This window comes from Aspergillus puulaauensis, chromosome 3 (assembly GCF_016861865.1).
Source record: "Aspergillus puulaauensis MK2 DNA, chromosome 3, nearly complete sequence".
NCBI classification, from domain to species: domain Eukaryota; kingdom Fungi; phylum Ascomycota; class Eurotiomycetes; order Eurotiales; family Aspergillaceae; genus Aspergillus; species Aspergillus puulaauensis.
The window spans coordinates 2420204-2437969 of record NC_054859.1 but is presented as its reverse complement, the minus strand read 5'-3'; the positions used below and the strand labels follow the sequence as shown (position 1 = coordinate 2437969).

At 50.5% G+C, this 17766-nt stretch overlaps 7 protein-coding genes across 7 annotated transcripts; 5 read left to right on the top strand and 2 right to left on the bottom strand.

Moving 5' to 3' along the window:
• Nucleotides 1-922: 922 nt before the first annotated feature.
• Nucleotides 923-1729, top strand: midA (putative cell wall protein; the record flags this gene model as incomplete). Its single annotated transcript, XM_041702117.1, has 1 exon — nucleotides 923-1729. The coding sequence occupies one exon, from the start codon at nucleotides 923-925 to the stop codon at nucleotides 1727-1729; it is 807 nt and encodes a 268-aa protein (XP_041554935.1).
• An 869-nt stretch (nucleotides 1730-2598) lies between these two features.
• On the top strand, nucleotides 2599-3710 carry APUU_30965A (uncharacterized protein; the record flags this gene model as incomplete). The annotated part of the gene is made up of 7 exons (XM_041702116.1): nucleotides 2599-2730; nucleotides 2826-2855; nucleotides 2930-2983; nucleotides 3088-3116; nucleotides 3186-3216; nucleotides 3277-3334; nucleotides 3397-3710. 7 exons carry the CDS (start codon nucleotides 2599-2601, stop codon nucleotides 3708-3710), a joined length of 648 nt encoding a protein of 215 aa, XP_041554934.1.
• A 398-nt stretch (nucleotides 3711-4108) lies between these two features.
• APUU_30964A (uncharacterized protein) lies at nucleotides 4109-5005 on the top strand (the record flags this gene model as incomplete). Its single annotated transcript, XM_041702115.1, has 2 exons — nucleotides 4109-4712; nucleotides 4785-5005. 2 exons carry the CDS (start codon nucleotides 4109-4111, stop codon nucleotides 5003-5005), a joined length of 825 nt encoding a protein of 274 aa, XP_041554933.1.
• Nucleotides 5006-5412: 407 nt separating this feature from the next.
• pex19 (putative peroxisomal membrane protein receptor Pex19) lies at nucleotides 5413-6734 on the bottom strand (the record flags this gene model as incomplete). Its single annotated transcript, XM_041702114.1, has 3 exons — nucleotides 5413-5508; nucleotides 5561-6423; nucleotides 6509-6734. 3 exons carry the CDS (start codon nucleotides 6732-6734, stop codon nucleotides 5413-5415), a joined length of 1185 nt encoding a protein of 394 aa, XP_041554932.1.
• Nucleotides 6735-9160: 2426 nt separating this feature from the next.
• On the top strand, nucleotides 9161-10809 carry APUU_30962A (uncharacterized protein; the record flags this gene model as incomplete). Its single annotated transcript, XM_041702113.1, has 4 exons — nucleotides 9161-9349; nucleotides 9658-9874; nucleotides 9935-10441; nucleotides 10502-10809. The coding sequence occupies 4 exons, from the start codon at nucleotides 9161-9163 to the stop codon at nucleotides 10807-10809; spliced, it is 1221 nt and encodes a 406-aa protein (XP_041554931.1).
• A 1018-nt stretch (nucleotides 10810-11827) lies between these two features.
• On the top strand, nucleotides 11828-13297 carry stm1 (putative telomere and ribosome associated protein Stm1; the record flags this gene model as incomplete). The annotated part of the gene is made up of 5 exons (XM_041702112.1): nucleotides 11828-11848; nucleotides 12102-12120; nucleotides 12268-12435; nucleotides 12517-12640; nucleotides 12718-13297. 5 exons carry the CDS (start codon nucleotides 11828-11830, stop codon nucleotides 13295-13297), a joined length of 912 nt encoding a protein of 303 aa, XP_041554930.1.
• A 600-nt stretch (nucleotides 13298-13897) lies between these two features.
• On the bottom strand, nucleotides 13898-16557 carry APUU_30960S (putative glutaminase; the record flags this gene model as incomplete). Its single annotated transcript, XM_041702111.1, has 5 exons — nucleotides 13898-14551; nucleotides 14604-14734; nucleotides 14789-15794; nucleotides 15842-16247; nucleotides 16298-16557. The coding sequence occupies 5 exons, from the start codon at nucleotides 16555-16557 to the stop codon at nucleotides 13898-13900; spliced, it is 2457 nt and encodes an 818-aa protein (XP_041554929.1).
• Nucleotides 16558-17766: the final 1209 nt, after the last annotated feature.

Genomic DNA, 17766 nt, shown 5'->3' with positions numbered 1-17766 from the left:
AACCGGAGCAGAGAAATCCACGGTCCTGTGACTGCTTAAAATAGTATCAGAACTGTGAGGGCGGCATTGCTTAGATGTTCCAGTTCTTACTGAAGGGCGATATGCTTGATGGAACGCTCACGTTTGATCGGCAAGGTTGCAATGAAGGATGGAGAATGATACAGCCGACTGCTCAGCGCCTCGAGCAAGACGAAAGCTAGCCGCCAGTTGCGAACTTTGGATGGTGTTTTCTGACAGCTGACAAACATGGATGTCGAGACACTGCCCCCGACACCAGGAGAATGTCTCACGCGACGAGTGCTGAATGGGCACAAAGGCTTTTAGTGCGGCGCTAGTCACAGACCAGCCCCATAATTCGGACTCAAAGAGACAGTGAAAACGAAAAAGCAATAAAGAGTGCCCACAGAAAGAGTCTAGTGCGGTCTTGGACTTTGTGCAGAGCACATTATTGCCCAACCGGGAATCCCAGGCCGGGACCTGGCCACTTAGACTCAAGCTGAGGCTGGCTAATCATCCGCTAAATGCCGTTGAGGTTTAGGGCTTTTTCCCGCCCTTTGCGTTGTCTCCGTGACTCCCAGACTCTGACAATCTCGCCCATTCTGACGCCGTCCTTTTATCCTTTCGCTCCCGTTTCTACCCTCCTTACGATCGTTTCAATAAATTCTTCACCTTGATATTACTTCCACGTTGTCCATCGAGGCAGTTGTCGTTCGTTACACACACACCTCGCTTCCTCCCTTGCCTACCCGCCTCGTATCCCCCTCAGGGCGACCATCATTTAATCCTCCGTGTCCTCGCCACCATTGTTGAGAGACGAGACTCGATTCATTTCATCAACTTCCATCATATTTCATCATCTGTCCCGGTCGCTCGGTCCTACCTGATCCAAATTTTCGATTTGCAAACATCTGAGTAGCCCGTCATGCGCGTCACGGCTCTCCCAGTCTTCCTTTACTCCTTGTCCCTCGTGGCTGTGGTAGCAGGTCAAAGTGCACAAGTCACAAACACGGATCTGTCAGACGTCACGGACGTTTTGCCCACGCCCACCGAAACATCCGCGACAGATACGAATAGTGATTCATCTGCAACTGAAACTGAAGACCCTACTTCGACATCAACAGAGGAGGAGCCGACATCGACCCCAAGTGAAACGTCCACCTCAGACGAAGACACTTCCACCACTACGACGGAAGACCCTACGACAACAACGGATGATCCTACTTCAACCGCTGATGACAACACTACTACTGCTGACCCGACTACCACTACCACTAGCGCATCCGACGACGACGAGCCATCGACAACTAAAACTCCCACTGTGAGCACCATCACAACAACACAGACCATTGATGGAACCCCGGTTCCTACCACATTTACTAGCACAGATGCCAATGCTAGTGAATCTACCGAGTCTCCTGGGTTGAGCGGGTCGTCTTCTGACGATTCTGACTCCGGCCTTTCCTCAGGCCAGAAAAAGACCATCATCGGTGTTGTCGTAGGTGTCGGTGGTGCTATCTTGATCGGTGCCATTGGTGTTGTTGTCTGGAGAATCCGCGCCCGGAGACGTGCTGCTGGAGAGGATGACGCTGCCGATCTTATGAGCGGCACTGCTGTCGGCACTGGTGTCCGCGAGAAGGCCCCCAGCCCTGCTGCTGGTGGCACTCCATTTAGGTCCACGCTTGACCAGTACCACAACCCCGGCCCCGTTAACGCTGCGTCAAACTTTTAAGTTGAACCGAGATAATCTCGATAGCCCACGGCTATTATCATAAATATCGTTGCATGATTATTCGGTTCCAATACCACATATCATCGACTTGTATAAAGTCTGTACGATTATGACGCAGTTGACATTTGGCGCTTTGGGGCGAGGAATTGCTGGATTTTTTTTCCTTTTCTCCGTTTTGTTTTGCTCGTTTTATTAGCAGTTTCCCCTTCGCTCATAGACCATGTCGTTCCTTCATAAAACACACTCCTTTATTGTGATTTGTCTAGCATTTTATGGTTGGTCACCATCTTTGATTCCCCCCCTCAACGCACCCACCTTCTGAAAATTTGGTGAGCTTTGTAATTTCTGTCTCACTTCTTTTTTTTTTCAGTCTGCATTGGCAGGCCGTGGCTTGCTGATTCCCAGGCGGAAGAGCACATTCACCAATTTGAGTCAAACTATGTATTTAATCTCAACAGAAGTACACTAGCACCTATCTGATCAATCTAAACTGATTTCTTTAGTCGTCAGAGGTCCTGTACGGTGTAGACCCTATTCTATTCCCGCACTAATAATAAGCACCTAGGAGACCAGGGTCCTAATCATGAAACAAGAAGATGAAAGTTCCCCGCTCCAAGCACGGAAGGATTAGAGCTCTACCCCCTGCAAGGCCTTATATTGACAGTTCGTCCCGCATGTGCATCCACGCAAGAACTGAAAGTTGTTTTATTCATTCATCCCGTCTTCAGCTCCTATTTGTCGCCGCAGGTTGCAGACCGAGCCCCTCGACAGCGGCTCAAGAACCCCCATCAAACGCTCCTCACCAATCATCCCACCTGGCAACCACTTCACGTTACTCAAGCCTGAAACACAATTTACCTCAGGTAGCGATGACGACGCCTTCGATATTCAAGTGCCTCCTTGCGCACCTGTGGATCACGCCCACGTTCCTTGCGTTGGCATTCGATCCACTGGGCATTGTGTATGATGTCGCAAAGTCAAGCCCACATCTGGTCCGGCGCGTATGTACCTAGACGATACCTTCCCCTTCTGTATCTTTCTCTTTGCAGCCCTCGTGGGTCTGGACGGTTGCTGATTGTACAACGGGTTGGATTAGGCGGGAACGTTGGGTATTTCTATACCGGCGGTAAGTTTGTTTACCTTGCTTGGGATTGCCATCTGTAATTGAAGTTGTGAGAGCCACGCTGATACGCCTCGTAGATCACCAAAAATGGAGACTCAGAGAGGCCTTATAGTGTAGACGGAGATTCATTTGTGAGTGCTTGAGTCGGTTGACGCATGTCGCCTCTACACGATTGTTGCCTGGGAAGGCAGAACTATAACCAGCAAGTATACTTACTGAGTGGCTTTGATAACAGACGGATTACGAATCCGCGGCCCAGAGAAGGTATACTATACATTCCGCAACCATACCATGAACCGTTTAAGATAAAGCTAACTGCCCTCATTCAAAAAGCTGCGATATTCAATTCGACGTTTGCCAGAGGGTGACATCTCGCTTGGTTGAACTGAAGCAAAAATGGCTGGCTAACGGAATTCATGTCTAGGCTGCCAACACGAATAGCTCGGTTTTGTTCTCACTTGAGGAGTGTCAGAGCCAGCAAAGTATGTTTCCTCTCCATAAGAAAGGATTTATTAAGCTCAGTGATCTAACTTCGTGGGGGTAGATGATTGTCGAGCTGACCCACCAGCTGCAGAGGATGAAAACGCCTCGATGACTGTTGCCTCAGATGATAGTTCAGGTTCAACAGTATCGGATACGGCGAATTCAGACACAGAGAGTTCAGGGCCAACGGGTTCAGGCACAACGGAGTCTCAGACAGCGGATTCAAACACCGCAGAGTCTGTTGCAACAGGCTCTGGCACAACTGAATCAAATACGGCGAAGCCAATCCCAGAGGAATCGGAACCCGAGCCAACTCTGGTATCACAGACTATGCTTCCGTACGATTCGGAGTTTGACCTTCTCTGCGATCTTTAATTGATCGTCTACTTTAATTGTGTGGTTTATGCCTTGTGGCCTGAGGAATGCGATATATCCCGTTATAGTTTAGCGTGCACGTGGCAGCGCGTCCTCTGCAGGTTCCCCAAAACGCGACTACACCGTACATTACTACATCTAGACTAGAGTCCAGCCACATCGTCGCGGTCGAAGTTATCACTCCATCTCTTCCTTAAATACAGTGACTTGGTCACTAAAGTATATGCACGGGATTATTTTCTGAAACGAACTATTGAATTGCCGTCATATTTTGGTGATTTCATTGAATTTCGCCCCATTATTTCCGCGAACTTCGAGTCGAGTCTCAACGCCACGATACCTACAATACAAGTCAACGAAAGACAGAGCACGCCAGCTTAATATCCTAATAAACCACCATGTTTGCTGCACTCTCGCCAATGCAGCAACACGCCCCCAATCCCTTCAGCTACCCCTGGACACCTGCTCGTCCATCCCCGCTCTCCCCACGCGGAGCATCCTCGTCATCATTCAAAACCACTACACCAAGCAACCAACCACAATTCCAAGCTCCCGCGTCAATATTTGCATTTACGCCCTCACCGTCGCCGTCTCACGATAAATCCGAACCCGTAAATATCTTTTCGCGTTCACGAAGCCCCAATGCCAATGCCAATGCTGATACCAACGCCACCACCTCGCCAACCCCAGCCCCAACATATGCGACTCGCTACGCAGCCACAATATCTAACCCCCTCAATTCCCACTCCACAAAACGAACCTTCACATCATCAACCTCCCCGCGCGCGCGCTCTGTCCGGCGCAACGCATTCCTCAACCGTGTCAAGCAGGAGCGCGAAAGTGGACGGTTCGAGGCGCGCGCAGAGCGGCTAGCCTACCTCGAGGATATTGCAGAGCATAAGGAGTGGGCTGAAGACATGAGGATGAGAGCGGATGAGATCCAGTCTAAGTTTGGACTGGGGATCGAAGAGACCGACGGGGAGGAGGAATGTTTAGATGGTGGTAGGTTCTTTTTCTCTCTTTCGTTCTGAGTGATCCCACAGAGTGGGTATAACTAACCATATTTCCCAATAGATGAAGCAGACATTCAAGCTTTAGATGAGTATCTCGAGCAAGAGCGCGCCATGGAAATGGAGCTGCATGAGCGGATGGAAAGTGCTGGGCACCACCCTCCACGCGGGGACGTCCCGAAGCAAAATGACACAACTTCGTCATTCAGCGATGAGGAATACGATGATATTTTTATGGACCTGGTAGACCACAATACCCCTGAAGATATGGATATGTCCGGTTAAGGTGTCATTGACATTGTGTTTTCTGTCTACTTTTTGTTTTGTGAATACTCGGCGCTCGGGAAAGGGTACGTACACGAGGCGTTCAGCGATCACTAGCGATACGGTATATGGATCTGTTCGATGCATTCTATTGTTTGAGTACATACTTGCGCTCTGTCCATATGTCGATTTTCCAAGTCAATGATTTCGTCCAGAAAGAATAGCGCACGCAAGCAGGGATGAAGTGAAATAAGGGTATCAGCATGTATATGTACAAAGATGCCAGGAACCAAATCAACTTGAATATCAAAGTATCATATGATGCGGTAGCCCAGGTGGAGTAGAAGCTTCATATGAATGGAGAGCGCAAAGCCATGACAGATGTTTTGAGATGGGTATGATATTATTATATAGATAAATTGGGTAGATTATTGCTGCGGGCAGTCAGGAACACCGCCACCCTTGAGATCATCCATCCAAGGATTGGCGACGAGTTCGTCTGGCGGGTTACCGGCCGCTTGCATCTAAAAGGTTGTTAGCATTGATTCCCAGCGTTTTGGATAGGTAGGAACATACAGCCTGCATTTTCTCCCACACGTACTCGCGACACTTCGGATCTTCATCCGTATATCCCGGTTCTTCAAACTTCTTCACAATCTGGCTCACTAGCTCCGCTTGATTCTCGTAGCGTTCCATATCGGGCTCGCTAACTTTCCCCTTACCCTTGTTGTCTTGGATCCAGGGTCCGAATTTCGTGTCGAGTTCCTTCATCGGCTCGTATAGCATGTCCTTGTTAGACAGTTGCTCCATCATCCCCATGAAAATCTTGGTGATATCACCCTCGTCGCCGCCAGACCCGTCGCCACCGCCTGCTTCCATGGCCTTAAGGAGTTGTGCGATAAGATCGTCCGTGTTGTCTTCCGATGCCGCGGCCGTCGCCTTATCACCTGATTCTTTCATCCGGTTGATTGTCTGTTGGATTGCATCGTTGAATGACTCGGGTCCCGCTCCGGCTTCACTTCCTGATGCTGTTGTTGGTGTTGCTGCTGCTGCTGCCGCCGCTGCCGCCGCCGCGGCTCCGGCAGAAGACGGCGACGACTCCTGCCCCTGTTCCTTTCCCTTCTCCTCCCCCCTTTCCTCTGCCATCACATCCGCTAAAAGCTGCTTGATGAAGTCACCCGGCGGGATCCCGCTGTCCTCCAATTGTTTTGTGAAAGCGTCTGCGCCCTGGTCAATGGTGCTTTCGAAGCCCTGTGGGTCCGGGGCGCCAGATTGTTGGGCTGCTTGTCCCATCATCTTCGCCATGTCCTTTTCGAGTTGGCTCATAAACGCAAACTCGTCGACGTCTTGGGCCCCGGACGATGCGGCGGTACCGGGTGTGGGGGGTTGCGGTGCGGGGGTCTCTGCCTGGGCTTTTGGTTTGAAGTCATCGAGAACCTCTACGAATGATGTTATTAGTTATTTATTCAAATTTGTGAATTGAACATTGTTGGCAATTTGATTATGTTCTCTCAGGCAACTCACCGTCCAACTCGTCAAAGTCTGATTCATCGTCCGAGTCATCATTGGCCGACTGCTTTGGTTGTTGCTGTGCGGACTCGGGTCCTGGCGTTTCTGTAGAGACAGGGGTAGATTCGGACTCCCAAATCTTTTTCTCGGTCTGCGACGTTGTACTTGTTTGTTGTGGTGTCTGTTCAGGGGGCGGTTGTGAGTCGCCCGCGGTGGCAGGCGATGCAGATGAAGACGCCATGACGCGAGAACGGAAAAGAAACGGCGAGCTGAACGCGCGAACGACGAATCACAAGCACAGACAAAATCAAGGCTGACGATAATAATAGGCTAGCTAGGGAGGAAAGAAGAATAACAGGAGTGTTGAGCTGCTTGAGCTTGTTGAGAACACTGATTGTGTCGAGAGCATTATTTCATGTGAATCGGCTGTGGATTTGGCGGGGAAAACCGACACCGACAGCCGCGGTTGCAAGCAATGACATTCTGGCGTCGCCTTCAATTTAAATATCTTACCTCACTCACTTAATTATCGATGAATACTTGACTACGACGCCTTACGGAAGTAATGAGGTTCTTGGGATATCGACTTAGGGTCTGGAAGAATCTGGGCCATAAATCGAATGCAATGTAATCCTCGATCGCATGGACCAGATTGGCCCTATAATCAATCCGTCTATTTTGGCCCCAGTCAAGCATGGATATGACTCGCTTGAATTGAGACAAGTGTCCTGGCTTAATCCGTGCTAGGCAGCGAGCACAGACTATCGATGACATGGGGGTGCCGATGATGTCGACTGTCCGACTCGTGTAGTATTATTGAGGCTGTCCGCGTGATGGCACATTGCTTTTGTTGGATTTCGCCGGTGTCAGAGAGGAGGCTAGTTTGATCGGAGCTCTCCTAGACGACGAAACAATACGGATAATGGAGAAGAGACTAAGGTTCTCCCCCAGAGTCAGACGGGCCTCGCCGATCAGCCAACAGGATTTGAATGCGATGCGTCTACTTTTCGTTTTGCTGCATGTTTGCTTGTTCTAGCCTGTTGCAAGGAGGGGGCGGGCGCCTCTGTTTACACCTTGCAGTGTCATAGTATGGTAAGCTAGGAACTTGGTAACTACGTATAAGACTCAAAGGTGAGGGCTCTCTGCCACGAGGCAATCGGGGGTCAGCTCTCCTCGTCGAAGGTGACACGCGAGTGGGTTTAGCCGGAGAATGGGCTGAGAAAGGGTTAAAAAAGGAGAATTGGACGGTGATGGGGCCTTACGGCCGATGGGTTATTGGGTTGTCGTTTCCCGGTATCGCCAGTTACAGAAAACTCTGCAAGACTGACCACTTCTCCGCGGCTTGTCTCCGATCGCCCCCTTCAGATCCGGGAATGGTCCTTTTATTATTCGCAGTTGATGCATCATCTCGCACCCTGAGAGCTTCCTTTGGAAGCCTAGGGTGAAGACAGGGGACATTGTTCTTCACACGTTCCAAATGTTCCATCACACTTGTTGGCAGACACGACCATCAGTCCACGGTCTCTCCACTCGTTGCCCGGATGGGGAAACACATCGCATCGGCGAAGGTGGCGGACGGGCCACCAGAAGTCACGACTCACAACGACTCGGCGACTGGTGGCCACAACTTGAACCACTGGCGGCGCTTCGCCTCTCTAGGCTTGGGGCGGATCTTCGGCTGGGTCGTGGACTCGTGGTCTGAGTCTGACTGACCTCGTCGTGGGAGTGGATCTTGGTTGCCGTGCCCCGAGCAAAAGAAGCGAGGAGACAGGCCTGTCGCAAATTCGCACCTTTCGTTACGAGGTCCCCTCACGCCTAGCTCGCCCGTAGTGGTGGGAGGGGGAATGCCAGATCATCTCGTCCGCCGGGTTCCAGAAGAATGAGTTCATAGTCAGATCCCGTCAACAAGAGAGAGAAGAAAATACCAAGACCCGAGAGCCAATATAGAGCCAATACTATTGAGAGCCAGAGAAGAAGAAACCATCGACCGTCGGGTCCCTTGAATTTCCTTCCAGTCCAGCGGTTAAGAGAAAATCAAGTAGAGCAGATCCCTGGATTTTAATTAAATAGCATTCATGGCGACCCCTCTTTAAAAAAAAAAAAGAAAGAAAAGGCGAGTCTGGGATTCTCCACGAGGACAAGGCGAACTTTTCCTTTTCTCTTCACCCAGACAGTCGCTCTCTCAGTCTTCGCTGCTCTTAAAGGGTTGCGCTTAGGAAATAATTTTACCTCACAACTTCCCGCCTCGTCCACTCCTCTCCCTCTCTCTCTTCCATCCCACTCTGCCCTCTGGTTATCACTGCCTCAGCACCAATTTTCTTTATGTCACCATCACCTCGTCTACTGGTTCTGAGTCTGTCTCTCGCACGTCCCTTTCTCTGCCGCCTGCCGCGCGTTTCTTGCGTCTGAATTATCCAGTTTAACCCCGGCGGGGAAAAATTCCTTTTTTTTTATTCGTTTTTATTGTTGTCGCGCACGCCCGCCGTCTGGAGCTCAAGGATACCCCTCTTTTCTGCTTTTTCATTTATAATAGACACCAGTCACGCCATCATCCCCCAGTTAGTTCTGGCGATTCTACCAAGTTTCTTGTCGGCAAAAGGGGGGATAAACGGGCAAAACGCAGCCAGAGCTTCAGGAAGAGATATCCCCCCTCATTGTTAGCGTCAAATGGTGTCTATGGTCGAGACCTCCATCTCGAACCACAATGATATGGCCATGGACCACGTCGCCCCTAAGTCAGAGCCCCTAAACGAGGGCTCGATCAGCTCAGCTGTCTCGACCCCCGATCCCGAGGGCATCGAGGTCTTGACGCAAGACGTCGCCCAGACGCAAAAGCGAAAGGGTGGAAGAAAACCTGTACGTAAGAACCATCTCCATCTGGGAGTTGACGTCCCTTTATACGGCTCTCCCTTGGTTTATCTCTTTATCTCCTCGCATTCCTGCTACTTATCTACTCCTGTTCTCATTTGCTGGCCTTATCTGTTTGCGACATTTTTTTTAGTCTTGCACCCGGGGCCCCGCATCACACCTTTTATCTTTTATCATTCCCATTGATCATCCTTATCACCCTCCCAATCTTCTCCCTCGTTGATTTGTTTTGCATAAGCCTCAATTCTTATTCCAACCTCATCCTTCCTACCAATGCTTAAACTAACCTCCCCCAGATTTACGCGACCTCTGAGGAGCGGAAGCAGCGCAATCGCCAGGCTCAGGCCGCGTTCCGCGAGCGTCGCACAGAGTACATCCGCCAGCTCGAGTCAACCATTAAACGAAATGAAGATTCCCTGCAGACCCTGCAGCAGAACCATCGCACCGCTGCGGATGAGTGCTTAATGCTGCGTTACAAGAACTCTCTCCTCGAGCGCATTCTCCTTGAAAAAGGTTCGGCAAACTCACTAGTTCTACTATTTCTACATCTGTACATATGCTGACCTACCCTAGGAATTGATGTCCAAGCAGAGTTGCGTCTGAAGACTGGTGCCCCCAACGGCCCAGGCCCGGGGAAGCCGAGTCCTATAGCTACAAAGGCTCCGTCACTGCAGCAAGCTGCGATCAGCCGGAGCTCGGCGCAGAGGCATCCTAGTGGCCTTGCTCCCAAAGAGCCTTTCAGCGTCCCTCAGTCGCGAGATGGAGGTTTCGGTATACCGTCCCCTCAATTCCAAGCTACGCCTCCGTCTCATGTCTCGTCGCCGTCACACGCCAAGTCTCCGGGATTCGGCTTCCAGGGAGCAATGTCACCTGTTGGTGCCGATGCTCAAGCCCAGCACACCCGGCCTCAGATGATTTCCCACTCGAGGAATATCAGCCAAACTTCTCCACCCATGAGCGTGGGCCAGCCAGATACGACCGACCCGAAGTCGGCCGTGTCAACTGTTATGGGCTCCCGGGCTCCGCGCCTCCCTTCGGCGTACTATCCTTCACCATTTCAAAAACATTATGACCAATTAGGTATGTTGAACTGTCCAACAAACGTCCGACGTTATGGATTCCGAATTAACACTCAGCTAGAACAAGAATATGATGCACAAGCGGACATGATTGACGATGAACACGAATCATCTGTGGGAACCTCCCCTTTCGTACCTGGGTTTAATCACGCTAGCTCAGTCGCGAATGCCTCCCATGCCATGAACACCCACGGCCTAAACCCCTATAATCACCCCTCTAGCGGGGAAGGGGTTAACGGCGCGTACGGCAATACGAACTCCATTTTGGGGAATTATGAACCGATGCTAGATTCCGACCCGTTTGGATTGAGTGCTAGCATGCACTTCCAGACCCCATTCAGCTACGAGCAAAGTAATGCACGTCAGTGACCTTCGAACTGTTCCCGTCGGCGGTATCTTTCTACTACATAGTTTGTTTCATTCTTGTTACTTCCTGCCGATACAGCAGACTTTTTTCCTTTTCTTTTTCTTTATCTCATTTCTTCGTCCATGGCGCAGGTCCACGGCTATAAGACAAAAGTTGAATTTTGGAGCATTAGCCGGCGTTAGGTGGTTGATACCATTTGCTTCTGTTTGGTTTTTTTTTTATTTAATTTTTTTCCCTATTGCTTGTTCAGCATAACTATAGGAGATGGAAAATGGAAAATGGGCGGATTATATAGTCGGATTTCAAGGCACAGGAGACGAAGTTATTCATATGCTATTATTCATTTTGGCCGAGTAGGTCTTGCTCTTGAGGAGCTGCACAGCGCATTCAGACTTTACGTACTCTCAACTCTTCACTCAAGGAAATTACTTTACTGCAGAAAGGCTTATTGTATGCAATGATTTTTTCTCCTATGCTCTCACTATACGTATGTTCATTAAATTAATCATTGTTGTACAACTTGCTCTTTTCATTCAAAGCGGTATACAAGATGGGCGCACAGTCCATAAAAAGTCCTGTATCCAAATAGTGACGTAAAGATGGCAATCTCACCCGCAGTACTCCGGACTCTTCGGTTGATTGTCATGATAGGCAGACAGCTAGAGTTACGTTCTTCAAGTCATTCTATGATGTTATCTGCAGGTCCGGTGACGCCAATACCCTAAGCCCTAGAAGCTTATGGCCAATCAGCATAGCCGCCTGCCACTTCGCTTAGCAACCATTCGCACCTTACCTGATTCGTACGGTACAACCACAAACGAGGAACGTCGTCTCCAAACCTGTCACCCCTTCCCTCAATAACCACCCATCCCATCCCGAAAGGAGACGTGAGACATCGACTTTTCCGACGTCGAGGTTCAGCCTGCCTCGTCTCCGTGCCTCGCCCACCGCGTTCCCGGACCGAATTGTCGCGATAACAGCGAGCCTTCCCCCGGAAGGCCCCTCATAAATCCAGGCGTCATGGCGGACGTCCGGTCCAAGGTACGTTGCTGCGATATGCATTTTGTCGAAGGTTCAGCTCGAGGCGTTTTCTATGGGGGTACTTGATAGGTGTCAGCTGGGATTTCTTAGCTCTTTGGGATTCTTTGCGAGATGGTTTGGCTTGAGAGGATTCGATTGGCGGGGGTTTTGGAGCTTCTGCCTGCTTGAATCTCACACTTTTTCTTTCTGTGGCGACGAGGAAATCGAATTCATCAATAATCTGAGAAAATGCTAACTGTTCTTGCCCATCTAGAACCTCTACGAGCTTCTTGGTAATTCTACCTTCCCCTCACGTTGCTTCCCTCGAGTCCTAGTCTATTCGACTATCGTCGTGTGATACGGATCTCGAGTCCTTCCTTACATATTCTCTGTCATTGCGGCTTATCAGTTCTAACTTAATATCTATTTCGCCTTTGCAGGAAATGATCCCGAGTTAGACCCCAACAGAGAGCCCGAGCCCCCCACAAGGGCGCTGGACAAGCCTGTTGCCCGACATGGCAAGCGCGATGCTCCCAAGGAAGCCCCTGCTCGTCCCGAGGGACAAGCTCCCCGTCCTCGTGGCGGACGTACCACTGGCAACGAGGCCGGTATGTGGCTCTATCTCTTAAGTCGTACTGCGATGATTGTTTCCGGTTGCGTCCGACTAATCTCAATTGCGTCATTTATAGCTTTCCGTGACCGCAACGCTGGTAGCCGCAACAACCGTGACAAGCCCGTCGAGGAAGCTGCCGACCAGGGCAACCGTGGTGGACGCGGTCCCCGACGCGACCGCCAGTCCCGCACCGGCCAGGCGTAAGTTTTGCTCTCGCGCTATGCGACCATGGTTGAGTTCTGTTTTTGCACATGTAGCTGACCAGTCTTGCTTATAGCGACACTCGCAAGCAGGTGAACCAGGGCTGGGGTAACCAGGACGGTGAAAAGACCTGGGACGACGAGAGGGCCGCTGATAACATCGCCAAGGCTGATGAGAACGAGCCCAAGACCCCCGCCGAGGAGGAGGAGGCCGCTGACAAGTCCAAGTCTTTCGCCGACTACCTCGCCGAGAAGGCTGCCCGCGAAGACCTGGCCGCCAAGCCCGTCCGTGCTGCCAACGAGGGCTCCAAGGCCGATAAGAAGTGGGCTGGTGCTAAGGAAATCAAGCGCAGCGACGAAGAAGAGGCCTACATCCAGGGCAAGGATGACAAGGGTAACAAGGGCGCCCCCAAGCAGCGCAAGGAGAAGAACTACCTCGATGTCGACATGCGTTTCGTCGAAGCTCCCCGCACTGGTGGCAGCGGTCCCCGCGGCCGTGGTGGTCGTGGTGGTCGTGGCGCTGGTCGTGGAGACCGTGGTGGTGGCCGCGGAGACCGTGGTGCTGCCCGTGGAGGCCGTGGCAACGGACCTCGCAGCGACCGCCCCGCCCCCGTCACCGTCGACGAGAAGAACTTCCCCAGCCTTGGCGGCAAATAAATGAACTCGTCCATTTTCCCGCGAATGTCCACACGTTTACACGAACTTCGGGAAACTCGGAACACGATCAGAGAATGATGCAGAGCAGTTGTTGGCAGATTTTCCTTTCAGGAATATCAGCGCGCAAATAAAGTGTGGCAAAGGCGAGACTGAGAAGGATATAACCCATTCCGTTTTAAGTCTCTTTCAAACAAAAATCGGCTCCCCCATGTACTTTGATTTGAATGTCAAAAATAGGAAAGTGAAATTCAAAACAGACCAATTAGATCTAAGCCGTAGATGCTCAGTAGATCGCAGAAGCTGGAGGCTGCATCGGACTACATATTACGATATTAGTGGTCTGATGTACAAGCTTACCCCAGACAACCACGGAACCCTGCATCCTGCCAATCTGGGGTACAGGAGATATTCTTGTCCCACTAACTACGTAGTATATTTCTGGTAATAAAGATATAGAACAGCAGTAACTAGGCCATTTCATGATCTCTTTCAAAGAGTAACTAACCAGCTACTCTAGTCATATAACATACACTGCAAGGCAGCATATATATATATATCAGTGAGTTCAAGTATAGCAAGACCACACACGCAGTCCGATCCTTACAGGTCCTCCCTAACAGGGTCCTCAGGGGAACCCATATCGGTATCAGCACCAGCACCAGCACCGTGCTCATCCAAAAACCTCAAACCTTCCATCGCATTTCCACCGCAAGCTCTCTGCAACGCCAAAAATGCAAAGTGCCCACCGGTTACCGGCCTAGCGTAGAAATTTGGCCCGGGATATCCACCATCGTCCTCCGTGTTATGTAGATCCGTGAGAGGCAGATCCGTCGACGTCTCGTTGACCCATTTTGCGACGGACTCAAGGATCTGCGAGCGGACGGACTTGGATGCAACGGCGACAGCAAAGAACTCCCAGTCCGTTTTCGTGTACAGATGGCGCGAATCAAGAGGGAGACCGTATTTTTGGCGCACATTGTTGTACCAGTTGGATTGTTTGGTGTAGATGTGTTGGGGCACGAAGCCGATTGCCGTTTTTGGTGGGCGAAGTGGCGTTTGATCCTTGTCAGCTGGGTGGTGGAAAGGTGATGGATCGAGGGATGTGCCCTCGAGGTGGAAGCACAGCTGGGCGTCCGCATAGAGGTTGTAGATTGTTGTCCAAGAGCCGTACCAGTTGTAGGCGAGTTTGGCGTGAGTGTTGTCCCGCGACATACCGAATTCTTCCCATTTTGCGATATAAGTGTCGGAGATGTTCTAGCAAATTGTTAGCAAGGCACTTTCTTTACTAGAAAGAGGGGGATCGTACCTTGTAATATTGGACATCCTCTTTGTATCCTGCCACCTCGGCAAGTTTACTCATGGCATGGATACCAATGATACCTTTCAGTGCAAGGTTCGTTTGGAGCGCAAGCCAGCCAGCAAAGTCATCTGTGGATACTATAAGGTATGAGATTTAATTATCATTGTAATGAACAGTGAGGGTTGACTTACGCTGGTTCGCAGGTTCGAGTGAGTACTCAACCAAATAGCTGGTCCATTGTGTCCAGAGATTATAGCTCCGCTGGATCCATTTTTCGGCTTGACTACGACCGGAGGCGCCACCTCCCCATTTTCCGTCCTGCTTGTCGATCCCTGAAAGAGTCTGGAACTCATTTAAGGGAAAGTAGCCAGCATTCTCCTCCAACAGTACTTGAGCTTCACCTTCTGTGGACCAGATTGATGCCGCTGCCGTATCCTTATCATAGAGCATCGAATTGACAATGGCTAGTCCCATGATGAGTATGTTGCCGCACTCTTCAACAGGCATGTACTCGTCGTTCCCGTCAGGGTGACCCGTGGCGTTAGGGAAATGTGTTCCCAGGTCATGCATGGCATACTTGTTAGGATACTGTCCGCTCAGCATGTGCTCTATCAATGGTTCCAAAAGATAGGCCAGCCAGCGGGGGTTGGTGTATAAGAAGAATGGGAAGGCGGGAAAAATAACGTCGATGGTCTGGAAGTTCCCGTTGGAAGAGATCTCCTTTAGGAATAAGATTGGGTCATCTGGAGTGCCAGAGAATGTCGTCGCACCCATAACTTGTCGAGCAGTAAGCGCTACAATATCAACGTAATCTTGCGCACCAGACTCATAAGCATCATCAGCTAACTGGAGAGAATAGTTGGCAGCCAAAGATGCTGCATTGGCAAAATCGTTGTAGTGGTAATTCAATAATGACTCGGCACTATCAAACCGGGACTTCCAAAGAGGGCGCATCATGGTCAGGCCGCGTGAAGAGGCATATTGCACGACCGTGTCCTGAATGAGTGCTAGAGTGAAAGTGACGCTGTCGGCCGTCACGCCCGATTTTCGGGAGGGCACAAAGGACTTGGAGAAGGCAAAAACAGGCTCCCGATCCCCTATTTCCCTAAAGCCAGCATCGTTTACATTTGTCAGGGAACCTCGGGCAGCGAATGTATGCCGAACTGATGGGGCCGCTCCCGACTGATATTGGACGCCCTGGTTCTGTTAGCTCAATGTCGAGGGGTTGCTGGGAGGATACGAACAGCAGGTCCCGTAAAGTGAATAGAGCCCCATTCCGCTTGATCACGAATTTCAGAGAGAAGCAATTGTGTCTCGCGTTGTAGACGCCATCTCTGGAGGTTAGGTGAGGCATCAACAGAGGGCCGTTCCGTCTCATACTGCCATGTGATCTGGCTGTCTGAGTCTCCGCTGACCCAGCGACCATTAATATCCATGTAGACGTTCACCGTCACCTCACCTTCAATATGGATCGTAACATAGGACGCTGGAATCGACTGTCGCAGAGTCGATGTTGGGGTTATCGGGGACAGGAACGAAACGGTGATGTTGAGCGGAGTAGAAGTAGCTTGGGTGTTGATGCTGTAGGTTAGATTTGTGGTCGACGCATCGTATTTTGCTCCGAGATAGGTAGGGAATTCATATTGCGATCTAGTTGTTGTCAGGTGTCTGAGATCCTGGACAGGGCTCAAGAAGCATACTCCGGGAGAGACTCATGGGGCTTGCCCAGCAGAGGATAAACAGTGCCGGTACTTGGAACCTGGGCCATCAAGGAAAGGCCCAGCTCTTCTCCGGTATAGAAGATTGGCCATTTGGACCAAGGGACGTCCCGAGCATCCCCCAGCCAGGTGCTCAGGTAGGGGTTTCGGACGATTAGCGGCAGTACAGGCGGAGTTAAACTGGACGCCAGGGTAGCAGTCGCCTCGAGGGCAACTGCCAGGAACGCAAGAGACGGTCGCATTGCGGCGCGTGAGAACAAGTGGGTGTTACCAATGAACACAAACAAAATGGTAAAAACAAAGGGGGAATCCGGTTCGGTACAACCAAGCAAGCGGCGTAACCAAGACAGGGATGAGGTTCAAAAGAAGCCTGTTAAGTTGCTTCCCGGGGGTTTTCTCGAGCGGTGTTTTATGATGACGCAATCAAACAGGAGTCGGAATATCAACCCCAAAAACTGTCGGCATTCGGCGGAGAACTCGTGTCAGGTGGCTCTGGTGGGTGTTTCATCAATTCCAGATTGTCTAAGCAGTACAAATGATGATGGCGATGGAAGAAAGGTGATGGAGGAGAGGAGAGGAGAGTTGAGGCGATGACGAAACGGAAAAGAAATGCGGGAAAGCTTCCTCCAGAGTGTTTGACTTTGGGTGGTCTGTGGCTGGCCCTGCGGAAGTCTGAGGAAAAAGCAAGAGTCGAAAGACAATGACTCGTTAAGCATGTTATGTTTGTTCGAATCTAGTGCATTCCTCGTGTTGAGAGCTCCATTCTTCATTCTTCGTGTTCGGATGTCATGCAATCACCAAGTCTTGAGAACAGACACACTACTGGTAGTAGAGCGCTATGAGTGGGAAATTTTTTTTGGTAAGTCTGATTGAATCAGTGTGCACGATGTAGTGTTTCGTGGACATCGCGTTGGCTTTGTACCTACATTGTATACCTGCGCCAATGCTATCTTAGCACCTCAGCATACGTATCTACACTGGTAAGCTACTATCTGTTGGCACGTGGAAGACCCAGATATATAGATAGATCTCAAGACGCGTCGGGGATAAAATACCAAACCGCTGCAAGGGTTGTACGTAGATTACACAAACAATGAGCTTAGAATATTAACATTTACATATTTGAGCACCCAATCCCTTGATTTATCCTGGATAACATTGAATGTGGAGTGGTTGACGCGTGGGAGAGATCGCGCTATTACCCACCTGTATCTGTATCTGGATGGCTTCAAATCACTGCGCGGACTTTCCACCACGCGTCTACCTCGACTTCTCCTTCACCACCAGCTTTCTCACTTCACTTGTGGCACGGAATCCTCCTCCTCCAACTGCGTAAATTACGTTGTTCATCTTTTATTTTCCCCCCTCCATAACTTCCCGTACAATTGCCATAAAATCCCTCTACCGCGTCCCTCCCAACAATACTCCCCATACACGCTCTATCTTGCATC